The 19,059-nt window shown below is 26.2% G+C and overlaps 1 protein-coding gene across 1 annotated transcript; it reads left to right on the top strand.

Annotated features, from left to right (window-relative positions):
• Positions 1-7,799: 7,799 nt before the first annotated feature.
• Positions 7,800-17,108, top strand: LOC100570456 (PDF receptor). The gene is made up of 11 exons (XM_016804297.2): positions 7,800-8,010; positions 8,290-8,343; positions 10,758-10,855; positions 11,664-11,771; positions 12,050-12,189; positions 12,276-12,379; positions 14,082-14,295; positions 14,375-14,671; positions 14,768-14,859; positions 15,532-15,718; positions 16,742-17,108. Exons 3-11 carry the CDS (start codon positions 10,783-10,785, stop codon positions 16,829-16,831), a joined length of 1,305 nt encoding a protein of 434 aa, XP_016659786.1. The 5' UTR covers positions 7,800-8,010; positions 8,290-8,343; positions 10,758-10,782; the 3' UTR covers positions 16,832-17,108.
• Positions 17,109-19,059: the final 1,951 nt, after the last annotated feature.

Below are 19,059 nucleotides of genomic sequence, written 5' to 3'. Positions count from 1 at the left end.
GTATAGGATTTATATCATTCTACATTTTAATTACCACATACCTAAGGCCTACGTGTTAATAACAATCATATCTTCATAATCGGGTCATTTATCTTATCGGATATAAATAAATTGATAAACACCTCAAATTAGTTTAATTTAATTTGTTGTAGGAAAATTAAATTAGATGATGATAATTTAAAAATATCATAGTTTTTATGAAAAAAAAAATTATATTTTGTATTTGTACTTGAATTATTGTTTTATAAATATACCTACAGTGTTGGGTATACGTAACGTAGGTAAATTACAAATTACTGTAATGCAATTACTTTTTCAATAACGCAGCTGTAATTTCATTACATTTTACTTTGAGTAACGCGATTGTAACAAAATTACTTTTTAAAAGTAATTTCTATGAAGTAATGCGCTAACGCTTTATTTTCCACGTTATTAAAATAATAGTTTTGAACGTATCTTAAAAACAAGCCGATTTGATGATATTCCAGAAAAATTAAAAATCCATTATATTTATTTTCGATTCCCTTAATAGTAAGTTATGAGGACGTAGTACCGGCGTTTTTGGTATCAAAAACATCCTCGTTTAGATTTCAAACACTCCAGAAAGGTTTTAGGACAATAACACCTATTATTAAAATTAAAGATAACATTGTTGTTGAGGACCCTACGTAGCTTTTTTTTCACAAACTTAATTTTATGAAAAGTTATAGTCATTTTAAAATGTTGAAAATTCGATACTTCTTAACGTTATAGTGAGCCTTAAATTTGGAATACAAAAAAATTACTACGTGGAGCCTATAGTGGAGCCATATTGTTCTCTTTAATTTTGTTCATAGTGGTTTTAACAATAAAACAACTCAGAAATGCATAATATTCCAGGAATAAATGTTATCACTTTATTAGCAGAAAAAAAAGAGTTCAGTTTAAAAATAAAATGTAATTAAAATTAATTATGATTTATGACTTAAGACTCTATAGCCATATAGGTGAGATGATTGTACATTTGTACATGATAGGTCTATTATCACGAGGTTATTATTACGTTATTTGTAACGCATTACTTTATTAATGAAAAAGTAATGTAACGTGATAAAAATAATTTTAGGTAACGTAAATGTAATTTTTTTTTTTTTTTTTTTTTTATATTTGTTCATTGAAACGACCTCAAGGTCTTTGTCAATGCTTATCACAAGTGGGTAGTAGGGAGATCATGTGATCTATTTATCTATGTATATATCACTATATGCATGATACTACCCCCCTTCTCCAAGAGGAGACATGTGCGGTCTTCACTCCCAGTGGAGTGGGACCTAGTTGGAAACCGGATGACGCAATCGGACGACAGCACGGGAAAATGGTGACTGCGTAGAATCACACACATTTTTTGCACTTTGCTATGAATCGAACCGATGACTGTGTGAGTCGTAAGTCAACTGTGTGACCACTGCGCCACTCCGGCCCCGAAAATGTAATTTAAATAAAAATATTTGAAGTAACGAGTAACGTAATTTCATTACTTTTTAATAGTAATTTACCCAACACTGATAAAAATTAAATAATATCTAATAATATTTTGTCTTATAATTATTATCATAGTGCATTAATGCATGCCCTTGGTTACAAAATCATATAATTAATAATCTTTTCAAGTTACTAACTTTTCAAGCCTGGGAACTGGGTATTATTCCATTACGAAAAAGTATATTTATTGTATAAATTGATGTAATTCAGAATACGCTTTGATATGTATCTACTGAATTTCGTGTATTATCTAAAGAAAACAGAATTAGTTTCTAATGAGATCCGTATGATTAAAGAAAAAAATTCCTGTCAGGAAAATTTTTTTTTTATTAAGTTTTTCCGGGATTACCAGAGACAAATAATAAAAAAAGAAATCAGCATTAAAGTAAAATATTTTCGGTGGACTATTTATTTCCCCTGCAGTCTGCACAGTCCGGATTCGGACCACAGGTAGGTACCTATTTCCGATCCCTGGTCACGATATCAAAAGCTTTAGAAAAATCTAAACAAACTACAGTTGTTATTTTATTACTATTGTTAAGTGCATCGTTAATATATTTAGATACACTGTACAAAATATCTATTGTTTTTAGTACCGGTCTAATCCCATATTGATTTTATGAAAGAAGTTTATTATTTTCTAATAAGATCATTATTAATATTGATTTAACAATTTGTTCTAGTATCTTAGTGAAATTGCAAATCGTCGATATTGGTCTATAATATTACCTACTTAAAATTGCTGTGTCTTTATTTAAAAAAAGTGGTTTTATAATAGTTATTTAAAACTGCGGGGGAAATATTCCTTCTTTTGAACTTATATTATGTATATTATAAACGAAAGGACTTGATATAAACAGCGTTATATTTTTTATAAGTTTTACTGACAAATTATCCAAACGTAAGAGGAAACTTTTCTTTAAAGCATTTGTTAGTTCAATTATCTCATTTTTACCAACAGATCAAGGTTTTTATTATAAGAAGCAATGAATTCCATATCAATAGATTGTGCAAAACTTTTGATAGATTTGTCCCAACTCTGTAGTGAAATACTCGAGTCTCGAATACTTCAAATACTTACGCATTACTTCGTTTTGTTGGTTCGTTTTGATGATCTATGATTTTTTAATCAATTTTTAAGCATTTGAGTTTCTTATAGACATTTTATTTTTGATAAAGGTAGATTATCCTATAAGAAATCTTGTATTACATTTTAAAATCTTAGTTCTAAAAAGAAAAAGTTTTACGAATTATAAACTCAAAATAATTAGGTAATTTTCGTGATTTTTCCATATTTTGTCAATTTTTAAACTTTAAATGCTAATAAAAAAAAAATGTGACTAAGGATTTTTAATATTTTTCAAATGTTATTGTAATAATATTGTAGGAGCCTTGTATTAAATTTTCAAGTATTTTTACTCAACAAATAAAGTTTTATTGACATTCATAGAAAAAAAACTAATTAAATTGTAAACTGGAATTGTCCGTAAACAGCTCAAAACAAATCAAAATATTTTGAAAATTTTATCACGTATAGAAAATGGAAATATAAACAACCAGTGAAAATGTCATGTATCTATAGTCATTCGTTTTAATGTTACACCAAAAACCAAAATCGATTTTCTCGAAAACAGATTTTGCGTAAAAATTCCCGTTTTTTCTTAATTTTTCTTTTGTTTTTCACGGTGCTTTTGAAAACTATTGGAAAAATGTTACTTTTGACCCCCCAAAGTACCAACTAGATTCACTTTCCTATCAGAAAAGATACTGTTGAAGAAAATCCAATCATTTGTACTGTCCTAAAAGATGATGACAGACACGAAAAAAAAATAAAAAAAAAATATTGTAAAATCAAATTCCCAATAGTTTTCAAAAGCGTCAGGAAAAACAAACCAAAAATTAAAGAAAAACTAAGATTTTTACGCAAAAGAAGTTTTTGAAAAAATTGATAATGTAATAGAAGATATAACTTTCATCATAACAAGTTTATGTTAGTGAAAATTAAAAAAATAGTTGAGCGTAAATCCACAATTCTTTTTTATGAGTGTCTGAAGTTAAAATGTTGACAAAATTCATCAAAATCACAAAAATTTGCAAATTATTTCGAGTTAGAAATTCATAAAAAATTTTCACAGAAGCCTTGAAATTTTAATGTAATATGACTTCCCTTAAGTTTACCTACAAAAAAAAAAAAAAGTTCACCGAAAAGTCAAATTATTTTTTTACGAGCTTTTGAAGCTAGACATTGGATATTCACTTGTAAATTAACGAACTCTCATACAACGATTTTCTTATTTTGTGGTTATTCAAAAACTAATAACCGTATGTAGGTACTTGATAATTTTCATTAAATGTTTATTTTATAGTTTTCTATACATGATGAAATTTTCAAAATATTTCGACTGGATTTACATTATTTATAGACATTTTAAATTTTAAATTGTTTTAGTTTTTATTCTATAAATATCAATTAAGTATTATTTGTTGAGTCAAAAAGCTTGAAAATGTAATACGAGGTTCCATATAAGTTGTTATAATGGCAATTGATAAATAATGAAAGATCCATTTTTGCACAATCACGATTTTTTTTATAAGTATTTGAAGTTCAAACTTTGACAAAATTTATCAAATTCTCGAAAATTATCAATTTTTGTAATTAAAAAAATTATAAAATGTCCAATTTTAGATTCTGAGCGGAGCGAGGAAGCTATTGTTTATACAATGGTGTTTTTTTTTCTTCTTTTTATATTCTGTATACAAAATTTCTTCCAGAAGGGGTGTTTTGATTTCAACATATAGTACCTTATCTTTTAGCAAATTGGATCACGATGGTACTTTAGAGAGGTCATTTTTCGATTTTCTCAATAGTTATTTAAGGCCACGGGAAAAACCACCGGAAAATTACGAAAAAACGCTAAAAATGGGATTTTAATTTCTAACGCTTTGTTTATCACCATAGAAACGAACAAAAAATTATAATATTTTAATATTAATTCAACTTACATGATAAAATAAATAATAACAAAATATAAAATATCTGGACTGACAAACCGTCTCCGCTCAGAATCGTATTTCTTATACAATGATATTATATCATTGAATTCAAGTCTAATACAACCATTATACAATGACCCACAAGTAATCTACTGTGCAGCAGAGCGACATCCACTTACCTGATTTTTATAGTTAAGAATTGAAAATTTAAAACGAAGATTCTCATAAATAGTTCATACTGTAACCAAAAAATCTAAAAAATATATGCACAGTTTTTTTTACAGACATTTTAAATTAAAATTTGGAAGAAATTACATATTAAATCTAAAAACAATGATTTTTGTTGCAAGCTAATAACCTAGTAGTTGATGCTGTACCATGAATATAAAAATAACAATAAAATAAAAATACTATTCGGGTATGTGAAACTTTTAGAGTATATTATTATTTTGCATATACACAACGATATTTTCAAATGTAATTTTTTTTTGCAAAAATGAATTTACCTACTAATGCTGAATAGTAAAATAAATTACTTAAAACACAATAATGTTGTCAAAGATATTTAGTAATATTATAGGCTGATAAACTACCGTCGCGGTCGCTCAGAATCGTTTTTCGTACCTATACAATGATTTTATATAGTTTAATCCAAATCTAACACCATAAATTACAGTGACCCACTTTTTACCTGCTGTACAGCAGACATCCACTTACCCGATTTTGTTATTTTGCAGTTTCCAAGTTTTTAGAACATTTTTCATAATTTATTCTTGAAGTGAACGTAAGTTGTAGTAAAAAATATGTTATTGTAATTAAAACTCACTATTTTTTAAAGGTATAAACTATAAAGTGGTCTGATAGTGTCGAACGTGTTAGATATCTACCACCGTTTTCATATCTAAAAATTATTAAAGAGGCTATAACAATACTTCCATTTCAGTATCTTAGTAGTATTTTAAAGTGTCTTATGAAAAGATAGCATTTTTGTACACAGGTTTGTACTAAGGGGGGCGTCGGGCGTTGAAGGATAAATCCCCCCGCTGGTAGATCAGCCACCACTCTCGATAATATGTTAATGCGAGAAGCAGCCCTTACAGGGACCTTTTTCTTCGATACATCCAACCCATTTAAAATGTCTGCACATACTTAGAGTTTGTACAACACGTTTTCACTATATCATTTTTCTAACTATAAGAAATACATTTGTAAACACATTTTAAAAGTAGGTATATATTTTAAGATTTTTAAGTCATTTTTGCATTTTTGTGATTATTCGGGGTATTAAATTCCAACCCTAATTATAATTTATAACCAACATCGTACACTATATTATTATTTATTGTTATATAATACTTCACGAAAAGCATCAATATCTCTATCATTGTAATTTAATTCGGTATATAAATATCAAATCTATATAAGAATTTACTCTATTGACCATTAAAATTATTGTTTTTCGCTATCATTTACCAGCACTAGAAGACTTAATCTAATGATGAGGTATACATTAATTTTTACTCTAATAATACTAAACAATGGGCGGCTGGCGATTGCTCATTGGTAAACTTGCAGTAAGTTGATACTAGATGGTATCATAATATTCTATATAACATTTGATTCCTTCTTAATTCTTAACATACCTTCCACCCATTACAAATATTTTTAAATTAAGAAAGTGCATTTCAGCAAGGATCTATGAATACAAATGGTTTGACCAACGGATCGATGTTTTACTTAAAAATTAAAATTAATAATATGTGAGATATGAGGGGAAAAAAATAACAGATACAGAAATAAAGCGGCAATAACTGCAAAAAATAATAACAAAAAATATTTAAGCTGCGGTGGATTCATAAAATGTTTTCGTATTAAATACGATTTTCATTTTGATTTGTATTCTCACATTGACCACAGTGAATAATCAGCTAAAAATTGTATTATCTCGAATTGAAATCCGCATCGAGATGATATATTATGTAAAAAACAAATTTATAACATCTTTAAATCATCGTGATTTGTATCAACAGTACCCTTTACTGCCGTATTTACAAGTTCAAATGCTCGTTAATCTTTTTTGATATTATACCTATCGCATGGATATACGTTTTTTTAAGCTTAGGTATATCGTGTCTCCGAGTCCTTAATACATTTATTTCGCTAAAAATTATGTGGTCTCTGCAGGGGCTTATAATTTATATTTTCATAAGTACCTACCTATGAAAAAAAAAATCATAAAAATGTATGTTTAAAATAATTGTCATCACATTTAGGTATTATATCACACGTTTTTTCGTAAGTATATACTACATTACTAACTATAGATACATTTGACACTCATTTATCAAAAAATATTCGAAAATTTAAGAACTAAATCGTCTGGTAAAACATATTCTCGAAACTTTTTTTTTATGTCTTCAATATGATTAATGTTACATATAGTTATATATGTAACACACCTGTTAATTGTGGTATATAGTTAAAAATAATAATAGTATTATTATAACATATAAATTAAAATAGATATCATTTTTTAATTTTCTTAATAGTTTCTCTAGAATATGTTCGGTACAAATTTAATGCATTTAATATTTATAATAAAGAATAATACACTCTATGACTATCCAGAGCTGGGGTGAGCGACGAGAGAAGAGTAACCAACTTTTGGGTTCAGGTGTATTATGTCCACCTTTTTTAATAATAAAAACTTAACTCTTAAGAGTTTTTGTTATTGAATTATTATCATGTAAATCATAGGAATTACAAATTTCTATGTTGTATATTATAAAATATATACATGTTAAAAGTTAAACATATTTTTACACTCAATAATTAATAAGTTCTATTAAAATTTGAAAACACATTTTTATATAAAATAACATGTATTGTAATTTGTAATGAAGTTATATTTTTTTCTATACGATAAGTCAACAAATATGATGTATTCTATAGTCCGTTTTTACTTTTTACATAGCGAAAAACCAATTGTTCATATATGTGTGTACCTACTGTGTTAATTGCTTGTATGGTTAAAAATGTATGGTAAAATAGTTACCTAACAATTTATTTAAACAATATAGTATTGTATGAGATCTTTAAATAAAAAATCAATAAAAACAACAAAAAAAGATTTTCCAATAATAATTTTTATCAATCGTATTTATCGTGGTCGTTATGTCATAAAAATTAAATTTCTTATAATAAGAACTGTTAATGAATTTAATCTACGCGTATTAATTATATATCTACTATTAATAGGTAGTCATATTGGTACAATACAAACAATGTTTGTGAAGAATTGCAATATGGTTAATTTCTACCCTTATTGATAGCCGAAATAGAATTCAAATTAAACAGGTACGTATATACATAGTTATGTGAAAAGTTTACAACCAATGAAACAACTGAAAGATGAATATGCGCATTTTACTCACAATCACGCGGGACATTCAACTGTTATTGTGGCATAGTCATTCGCGTACTCCGTAGTCACAGGTAAGCACATTTTAACTTATTGTATATATTTTAGAACTTATAAATTCTGATGAATGATTATTTCGTTTAGCACCTATTTATAATTTCACTTCTACATTTTGTTTCACATATTAAAGTTGTTTGATTAAATTAAATGTATTACATATTTGAGACGAGTACTCGCATTATATGTTTTTAATTTTTTGGTAAAATGTCTACGTTGTACTCATATCTACAAATCGGGGTTTTAATTCCATAAATAATACATTAATATATAAGTTTTTTTTTGGACTGTTTCAGCACCAGATAAATACCTACTTTAAGTGAATAGTATAAGGATTCACATTATTGTTTGTAAGTTAATGATGTGATAAATATGCATGTAATTTTTAAAAAAAATTAATCAATCGCTTTTATTAGGTATATATTTATAAATCAAATTTATTTTATTAATTTAACAAAATATATATTTAATTGAAACATATCACAATTAAACTGCTCTGTTCATTTTTAATTAGTTTTCAAAAAATATTATAATAATTAAGCTGATAGTATTTATTATATTAACATAAAGGTATTAAATATACATTTATAGATAACTAAATATTTATAGTTAAAGAACCTTTTTTTTTAGATACTTTTTTATAAATACTTATCAGTTTGAAAAATTAAATATTTAAAATATTTTTTTTCTTTTTAGAATAAAGGCGGAGGTCATTAGCCTGCAAATGATTTAAACAAATTATGATTTAAATTTTGATTATTCTGTAATTGTTTAATGAATACATATACCTATTACCAATCTGTATAGGAACACATTATATAATTACTAAATTCCTTTACTATGATACTATGTTAAGTACCTAATATAAACTTAAATATATATACTTAAATATATTGTATGGAATTGTTGCTAAACAATAATTTTTAATTACACAATTTTTATAGTTCTTCGATTTCACATTAGTGTACCTATTGATTATTTTTTTTTTTTTAATTACAAAATATAAAATTTAAGCTTTTGACAGTTCGATTCTTACTAGATATATAATATTTATATTATTGAAGTTGAAATGTTGGTCATTAAAACCAATAGTTGATCCTTTAACTACCTACTTAATCCAGACAAAAGGTCTGCGAAATATGGTGTACACGTTTCTTAAAGATTTGCTAACTCATCATCAAACACAAAAAACATCACGAGTAGACGAAGATCGTATAAAATCAACAAAGGTATATAAATCCGCTACAAGAGCACTCGAAAAAAGTTCAATAGGAGAAAAGAAAGTCAGGTGCTCCTTGCTTATCCTCGAGTACGCCGGATTCGTGAATTTTGATTAAAAAAAAGTTACCAAATTACAATAAACAAGTTTACAGACTACGGTCATGGGTTTGCTATAAATTTACCATTTATTCGATTCGAACTGCATGTATAATGTAACAATAAATATATAATATACATACAATTCAATATAGTATACTGGATATATATAAGTGTATAAATTCTTCAAACTTGTTGAAGATTTAATAATGTTACAGTACAAGATAGTAACCTATATGGTTATATTAAACTATGTTATTTGTCATGTATTATAAAGAAATCGTATATTAATCATGGGAATCAAATATTATTATAAATCCAATTGTATGTAACTAGATGATAAAAGTTTTTTTTATTTTCACCATAGTTGGCACCAACAATTACACTATTACAGTGAATTACACATATTAATATATTTTGAGGTTTTAATCTTTCCTGTTATTGTGTTATAATCTGTTATTACAGTGATTTTGTAAAAATGTATTTTGTAAATCTAAAATAAGTGTAGTTACATTATTTAAACTTCGTGGTCAGTTGACACTCCACACTTCTGCTGTTTCAACAGTCGTTGTCTTTAGTCATTGCTACATTGCTAGGTAGTAAGCTAATGTGGAGCAATATTATAGAAACCAATTTTAAGATTTTTTTGTCGAAATAAATAACTACTTGTAGGGTACTCACTGATATTTCATTAAAAAAAGATTTTTTAATATCGGTCTAGAGATCTGGATTAGTTGAATTTACCATAACCACGCGTTAGGAAATTTTTAATAAATGTGTAGGCATACATAAAACTTTATAATATATTATGTAGTGTTTGAGGTTACACAATATGAAAAAATATATGTTGTACAATTAATTTTCATATTCAAACAGTAATTTTTGGAAATAATATTGGTATCGTTTAAACGTAATTTCGTTGATACAATACGTCTTAAACAGTCATTCCCTAAAAACTAATAGTACAATAGACATTAAGCATTAATAACTATTTATGTTAACTATTTTTGAAAATATTTACAGTTTAATATTATTCAAAACGCAATACATGCTATTAAAATGCCTATACAAGACGCCGTGCTGGTGTTTGACATTTTTCAAAACAACTTAACGCCCTTAATAATAATTTTACATCGATTTAATTTAACGTTTGCTTTCTTAAGATATTTTTGTATAAGTTATGAATAGATTTTCACAAAATCTTTTTTTTTTGGAAGAGAATTTTTTAATTTTTTTTTTTTTTAAATTTTATTTCTTACAATTTGGATAGGTATATTGATTAATACAATTATTTTAAAAGTGTTATGTTTGAATTACGTTAAATTATTATAAAATAAATAATTAACAAATTGTTTTATCCGTTAAATGAAACAGAAAATTCAATAATAAAACGTAATAGTAACAAAGTTAAACTATACATATATATATATTCATTTTTTCGTTACAGATTAAAATAAAGAAATTATTCAAAAATGAATAGGATGACAACCAATATTCTGACTTCGTGTGATTCTAACTCATCTTATACTTTAATTACTTCCAATGGTAAGTATTGTAAAATTCAAACTACTTCAAGATATAATAAAAATAATTAAACAATACAACTTTAAAAAAATGTATTTTCAAGTAAACAATAAAACATTTTCTTACTGTTTGTAACTGCTTAATTTGTAATAAATAAATGTTTACATTAGTATATATTTTATAAACTATAATTAATAATTAGTTCTCTCACAATTTTGTTTATTTATTCGATCATATAATAATAGATAATTTATATTTTTTATCATCATTTTTTAAGTTGCAACATTGTCTATATAAAAATTATTAATTATATTATCTAACTAGCTGAAACCATGCACTTCGTTTCCCGTAACAAATCGTAACTCTTAAAAAAATTATGATTGTTCAACTCCTTTTGAGTGTAACTTGCTGCAGTAAGTGCAACTTAGCCACCCTGGAAGGCAATATTCAATAATTCGATTTGAAGCTTGTACCGGATCTACCCGAATAACCAATGGCAATCAATAATAAATAAATACTAATTTCTACTGTAGACTGTAACCAATGGCAATTATTAATAAATAAAAATAAAATTTCCAATTTCCATCGTGAATTTCAATGTCCCTGTTTGAGCACCTCTTTAAAATGAAAATTTTGGAAAATCCTTTCTTATTACACGGTGAAAATATGAGAAGAACCTCTATTCCAAATTTCAAGTTCGTACGTTGCGTAGTTTTTGAGTTACAGTGGTATTTGGATTTTATATGTATAGATTAAATTGGGAAGGTTTTTTTATTCAATATAAGATTTAATTAGTATTGATTATTTAGTTTATTTTATGTTATTTCAGATAAATTCTGTAATTGGTTTTATGATGAGAAAACGTGTTGGCCAATTGCAAAAGCCAACACCAATGTATCCCAACCGTGTCCAAAAGTACAAGGATTTGATAAAATGAGTACTTACTTACTATCATATTATTTTTAATTTTAGAATATAATGAATAACTGATTTATAATAATATATAATAGTAATATAATATAATATATAATAAGCAATTGCCACATTATTATTCAAAATCTAGAACATTTTTTCTTAAAATGTTTAAATAAGCAAAATGTCTATAAATGCTATAATCATTGATTTAACAATGCTTTTCGTTTTCTATACCTAGCAATAAATAATGTTTAATTTAAATTATGTGATTATACTAAAAACCATTTCATACGATTTTAGAGATGGCCTATAAATACTGTACAGAAAATGGAAGTTGGGAAAATGTAACAAATTTTTTTGGACCAACAGATTATAGTAGCTGTTATACTCCAGAACTAACGGAAATGCTAGAAAAACTTGGATCAGACTACGATACAAAAGTAAAAATCATATAACTTGTAGTTAATACTTAATAATAGGGTTGTTACTTGTTATCAAGTTATTTAAAGTTTATTTGTTTTTAAAGCGAAAACTTGACATAGCTCTTAATACTGGAGTGATTGAAGTTGTTGGGTGCCTTGTATCAATCATTTCGTTGATCATATCATTATGCATTTTCATCAGGCACAAGTAAGTATGCTATATAATTTTCTTATAGAATAACATATTCGTTGTAGTGTAAATTGAATATAATACATACGCATATTTATAATAATATTCATAGGTATCATTAATAATAAAGCGGCCAGTCTGATTAAAGTTTATACTTTTATAATGTTGTTAGAAAATATTATATGTAGCCGTTATATGCACTCTAATATTTGTTTTGGAGCTTCGATCGGCACGCTAAGGTGTAGGTACCAGTGTACTACCATAATATATACAAGTATACTCTTACTGCGGGGAGTCCAACCTTTTGTAGTTGGCAGGCCAATTTATACATTTATATAAACACTGGAGGCCGCCAAAAGAAAAATAATAATTTTTTTCTTATTTTATTTTATAATAAACGACATGTTATCAGATTTCAGATTAATATTTATTTAATATAAATTATTACTAATATTTATCTGCGATATGACTACCTACTGCTGACGTCTCCTACCGCTTTATTTTTGTTTTTTATTAAATATATTTACTACCTATATGTCTTCTAAAGGAGCACAAAATAAAAAGACTTTCCTGCAGGACCGACCGTCCGAAATTTTGCCCCCCCCCCCCCCCCAGAGCTGTGCTCTGATTTTGTGTCTGTAACTATTAACCAAGGATTAGGAACCTCGATTTATAGAAATCTAAGAGTGCTTCCCACATAATAAAATGGTGTACCATTATAAAAAAAGTACCAACCTATATAATCCTTAGTTGTTGCACTGTAATGATGTACAAATTTGACACTATTTACGCAGCAACAAGTTTCATGTTTTCAATTCGTTAAAACACGGTCGAGTTACTGGAAAATAATATGTTGGTGTACAAAATATGTATGTCATATATACCTGTCACATATACATCTACTCAGATTTTAAATTAACTTTGGTTAGCGGAATTTTAAAAGCATAAAAGTCACTTAACAATAATTTAATTATCTTTAAATAGGGCTAAGATTTACTCATAAATGGTCTAGATGATGTTGCTGGCTTTCTATAATAATGAGCATCGTTTTCAATTTATGTTTTAGGTGATTTTTTTATCTTAAACTTTAAAATTGACCAGTTTTGGAAAAATTAAAGAAGTATAATTAACACTGTTCAGTATTATATACTACATAATAATAATATTATGACCCTTGGTATTAAATTACTAATCTATTGAGGCGGTGCTGGAACTTTATCAACTTTTCAACTGTTCTAAAATGTGTTAACCGAAAAAACGCATTAAAAAAACAAACATTGTAAAACTAATAATAGGTTTTTCACTTGACACTTTACTTTCAATGTTGTAAACTTTCAGCTCTTCGCGATTTATAGTTATAATACGATACACCTAAGGACTAAACATTTATTATTTATATTATATTTTGAAGATTGTAAAGTATACTTTAAATAATATTAGCTGTTAATATTATAAATATCACCTTCAAGGCCCGGAATAAGTCAAAAAAAAAAAAAAAAAATATTATAAATTATTTATAACCGATAAATTACGTTTATGTAGTCTTGAATTTAATATTCTTAACTATGAGTATAGGTCATTATTATTTCTTATAAATAAGTATTAAATTAACTCTTTTTTATTAATGCAACTATTTATTTCTGAATATTTTAATAGTTGTTTAGTTTTATATTATCTTTAATTATATATACAAAAAAAATCGATTTTTATCTCACTACAGGGGTATATTGGAACAGAGGTTCAAGATACACATGAATTTATTTGTTGCTTTATCACTACAAATGTTCATAAAATTAATTTTAAACATTGATAAACTGGATTTATTCAAAACTAAAAAAGATCTATCGAATGTAACTTGTCTTGTGGACTGTAATAACCAGATCCGTTTAGTGAAAGATGATGATGATAATTGGTTTTTTGGAATTATGTACACGGTAAGTTTTAAAAATATACTGATAATTGATACTTATTATTTAATTAAAATTATATCAATGGTGTGATGGTTTCTTTTAGCCAATAATTTGTGAAGGTAGTCAAGTCATATTGGAATGGTCTAAAACTGCCAGTTTTATGTGGATGTACAACGAAGGAGTATATCTGTATAGAATAATAAAATCTAGAGTCTTAAGAATAAATTCAATAAATTTTCGAATGTATCTATTTGGTTGGGGCTTACCAGCTTTGATGACTTCTGTATGGTTATTGGTAACAATGGTTTACTACAAAAAATCATCTAGTGTCTGTTGGTGGGGCTACAGTTTGTTGCCTTTTTTTTGGATCCTTGAAGGACCCCGCATGATAATTCTCGTAGTAAGTTTAAATTTAATGAGTCGTTAGTGGCTCATTAGTCAACATTTATTATTAACTTAATTAAAATTAATTTTACTTTACACTTTTTTATACTAGGTAAATTTAATAATATTAATCATCGTATTGAGAGAGCTGTTGAAGAAAATTAAATCAAAGTTATCACCGTCAAATGAGTTGGATATCATAAGGTACTAATATTAACTTTAATATGATTAGACAAATTATCAATTTTTAAATGTCTACAACATTTTGCACAGGTTTTTATATATCTCTATATAATTCATTAAAAGAATCATTTAAACACATAATATTCAGGAAATGAGCAACCTGTTCACTTAACAATCAATTGAAAATTTAGAACCATTATATAGTACTGTTTTGCCAAAATATTTAGTATATATATATATAGGTAATTAAGTTTTGTATGAAATAATAATTATGAATAATAAAAAGGATTTGTAATTTGTACTCATTAAATAAAAGTCATTATTAAATAACTTAATTTTATTCTTGAAAATGTAAGCAGTTCTTCAAGAAACAAGGTTTTTTTAAAATAATATTATATATTATAATTTTAAAGTATAGGTACTACCCCAAACGCATTAAAGTTTACATGATTACTTACCTTATAATTTATATTATACAATTACATTATGGCTAATAATTTTAATGATTTAAGTTAACAGCAGTTAGCCATATAAATAGAATAAAGACTTTACTGCTTACCTTTATAATATTAAAATATGACAATTATCTTAAGAATAATTTCTAAGACAGAATAAAGACATTTAAAACGAAATTTTGTCGTAATGCTTTATTTATTTTCTGTATATTAATGTTAATTTTGTTTTGTGTACTAGAAAAGTATCCAAAGCAGCCATAGCTCTTGTTCCTTTACTTGGGATTACAAACTTTATATTAGTTATAATACCTGAACCACATTCGAAAAGTCCTGAATTATTTGCTTTCTGGTCATATTCCGCACATATATTACACTCGTTCCAGGGCTTAATGGTGTCAATATTATATTGTTTTATGAATAAAGAAGTAAGTATTTTATAACATAAGAAAAATAATAGGTACTTAACTAGGCTTTATGTAACTCTATGTTCTGGTAACAAATTATTTACGCAATACCTAAATCATAATAAATAAGATTCACAGTTAAAATATCTTTTATAAACATAATTAATTAATAAATTATTGACTTGACTTTTCCATTTACTTTTAAATTTTAATATTATGTGTTGTTGTATGTAATACGTAGAACATAACTGGTTAAATATTTTAACTGTTTTTTGTATACTGTATAATAGTTTTATACCTAATACTATAATCACATAATTGTCAAGCTATGAAGGGTTTCAAAACTAGCTATTTATTCAGGTGGAAAATTCAGTAAATTTCTAGTTCTTTCGTGAGGTCATACGGGAAAAATAAAACCATATCAACAATAAAAAATTATTCTATACATGATAAAATAATGTAATTCAATCCAGATGATCTGGGTTAAATTGGATTTTGATTTTTCAAATTGTTGATGCCAGACAAGTACATTTCAAAATACTCGAATTTTTTTGATTAGTAATTTTATTATTTCACAAGTCTTTGAGTTAAAAACGTATTGGCTTCATGCCCTTAAGATAAAACCAAAAGTGTAGTTAAACCTGATACCGAAATACATTTTAAATATAAATACAATTAAATTTCAAAATAAATAAGTTTGAAATTGCACGATGCATGTATACCATATAATATTATACACATATGGTACATATTATTATGATGATTATAATTTATAGATTTCGAAATATTATACGTCATAATTAATGAAATAAAAACGATATAAATCTTGAACGAAATATCTTCATATTTGTATTATAGCTATAAGCTATACTGCATGTCTGCGTACATACTGGCTGTATAAATATATGATCATTGATCAGTGATCACAGATCAATACATATAACAATATTATTGTTATTATCGTTTATAAGTTTATGTATTATTGTGGATATAATAGAATATAATATCTATTGATTATTGACTAAACCATGATCACTGTTTCAGATTAAAAAGTCTTTTGATAAACGAATGATGCTCCAAAAATCACGACGAGATTTTGAAATGGAAATGACATATAATTTATTTAAAACTTAGATAATCTATTATACAATTTTTTTTATAAATATAATGTAATTTTTTTATGAATAATACTATATGTCTATATTATATACTTGGTTTCTGTTGTTTAATTAACTGTTATGTGCACTATAAACTATTCATTAATTTTATGTAATACAATATAAAATGATATGGTTAATAATAAATTCAGAATAGGAAATGAAATTTAAAATAAATGCTTATATTATAATATGGGTTGTACACAATTCATTGTGTTACCTTAATTGAAATATTTATTCTAATTTTTATTTAAGTACTAAATCGATTGTATATCTAATTGTCCTAATTAATTAGTAATTATATTGCACTAAAATCAAATATTAAAAAAAAAACAATATTGTAATTTTTATTTTATTTTAAAACAAAATTAAGTAATCAGCTATTGCAAATCTGTTAAGTATAAATAATTCAATAGATTTTTAATACTATTTATAAATTAATACTTTTAATAATATTAAAAGTTACAGCAATTTACATTTTATTAACTGAATTATTTACACTTTACAGAAAAAATGGCGTTTATTACTTATTAGTAGCTGCCAGCTGGTACCTATAATATTTTGATACATTAATTAATTAATATTGTTAAGCATAAGTATGACTTTAAAGTTTAAACAGTACAATTTTGTTGAGAAGCTTCAATAAAAAAAAACTCAAATCAGGTTCTTTATTTATTAAGTATATCGATGTATTAAATATAGGTTTGGATAAATTAAAAATTGATAATTATATTTATTATAATATTAATTTGTTATCAGGAATTAAAAGCATTTAAAAATGTTAGCTAAGTTTAATTTTATTTAATATTTGCATGTATCGTTGACAAGATATTATTATTTACCTACCCTTATTTTTCTTTCGCGTTTAATATATTAATATGTAAGCTAACGAAATTCTATTTTTTTTTCACTCGTCAGTCGCCATTATTATTCCTACTGTATGGTGTACCGTACGGTTCGAATTTATATAACGCGCTCGGGACCGCCGAACATATGGATTACGATATTCGAGAACGGACATCCGCAACAATATATTACGCGTTGGTCTCGGAGGAAAACAGAAGCTACCGACCGTTGTATCCGCATCAGACACACCTCGAGATTCACAACGATGTCTTTCAAAATGTTTGTGGTCAGTCCACATTCTATGAAAAAAAATTGAAAACATAATATAGTAATATGGACATATGGTACCTATAAAATTCGAACTTGAAATGCTTATAAAAAAAATTGTGTTTATGTATTTTTAATATTTTTTAACTGTTATTGTAACAATATATCAGGATCCTTATATTAAATCTTCACGCATTTTTACCTAACAAATAAAATTTTATTGAAAATTATACAAAAAAAAAACCAAAAAAATTGACAATGTCCATTGTCCGTAAACAGTTCAAAAAGAGTCAAAATGTTTTCAAAATGTTATGGTGTATAGAAAATGCTAATACAAACATTCAGTGAAAATGTAATGCATCTACGGCCATTTGTTTAAGAGTTACACCAAAATCCAAAATTGATTTTGCCTAAATATACCTCTTTTCCCTTAATTTTTATGTTGTGCGCCTTTGAAAACTTTTGGGAATTTCGACCTTCCGATTCCCGAATGCACCAACTAGGTTCTCTTACCCTTGGAACAATAGTTATTGAAGATGAAAATCGAAGCATTATTTCAAATACTTATCGTGTACGCAGTACACGGAAACAAAAAATTAAAATTATATGGTGTTTAAAATTTATCTTAACTTTTCTGTTGCTTCTGTTAATATTCCTGGAATAAAAATTCTGATTTGCAACAGTATATTATCAGGTAGGCAATCTACCTGGGGTCAGTTGCGGATCTAGGGTTTTTTTATGGGGGGTGCTAAAGTTAAGGTCTCATATTCAGGTATTATTATGTATACTCCATATATACTGATGGCAAGACTTTTTTTAGTCCTCAGAATGAATGTGCCTAATATTTCAACTTTAAAAACAACACTATTTAATATGGTACCTATAAATTCACTTTTGCTACGCCCTGCGTTTTTTTTTTTTTTAAACATACGTATTTCGACGAGTTAAGAACGATGGTGCAAAAATAAATTGTGGAAACCATTATTTTGGATGTTATATTCTTCCAAAGTTGGGGATTTTACATATTTACATGCATACGCACAACATCGTACTTTACTGTCGCTGGGGCTATAAGAATTTTGAATTTTTTTT

The sequence above is a fragment of the Acyrthosiphon pisum genome, chromosome A2, assembly GCF_005508785.2.
Source record: "Acyrthosiphon pisum isolate AL4f chromosome A2, pea_aphid_22Mar2018_4r6ur, whole genome shotgun sequence".
Classification (NCBI taxonomy): Eukaryota; Metazoa; Arthropoda; class Insecta; order Hemiptera; family Aphididae; genus Acyrthosiphon; species Acyrthosiphon pisum.
Note: the sequence above shows the minus strand (reverse complement) of the source record. Positions and strands in the feature narration are given on the sequence as shown.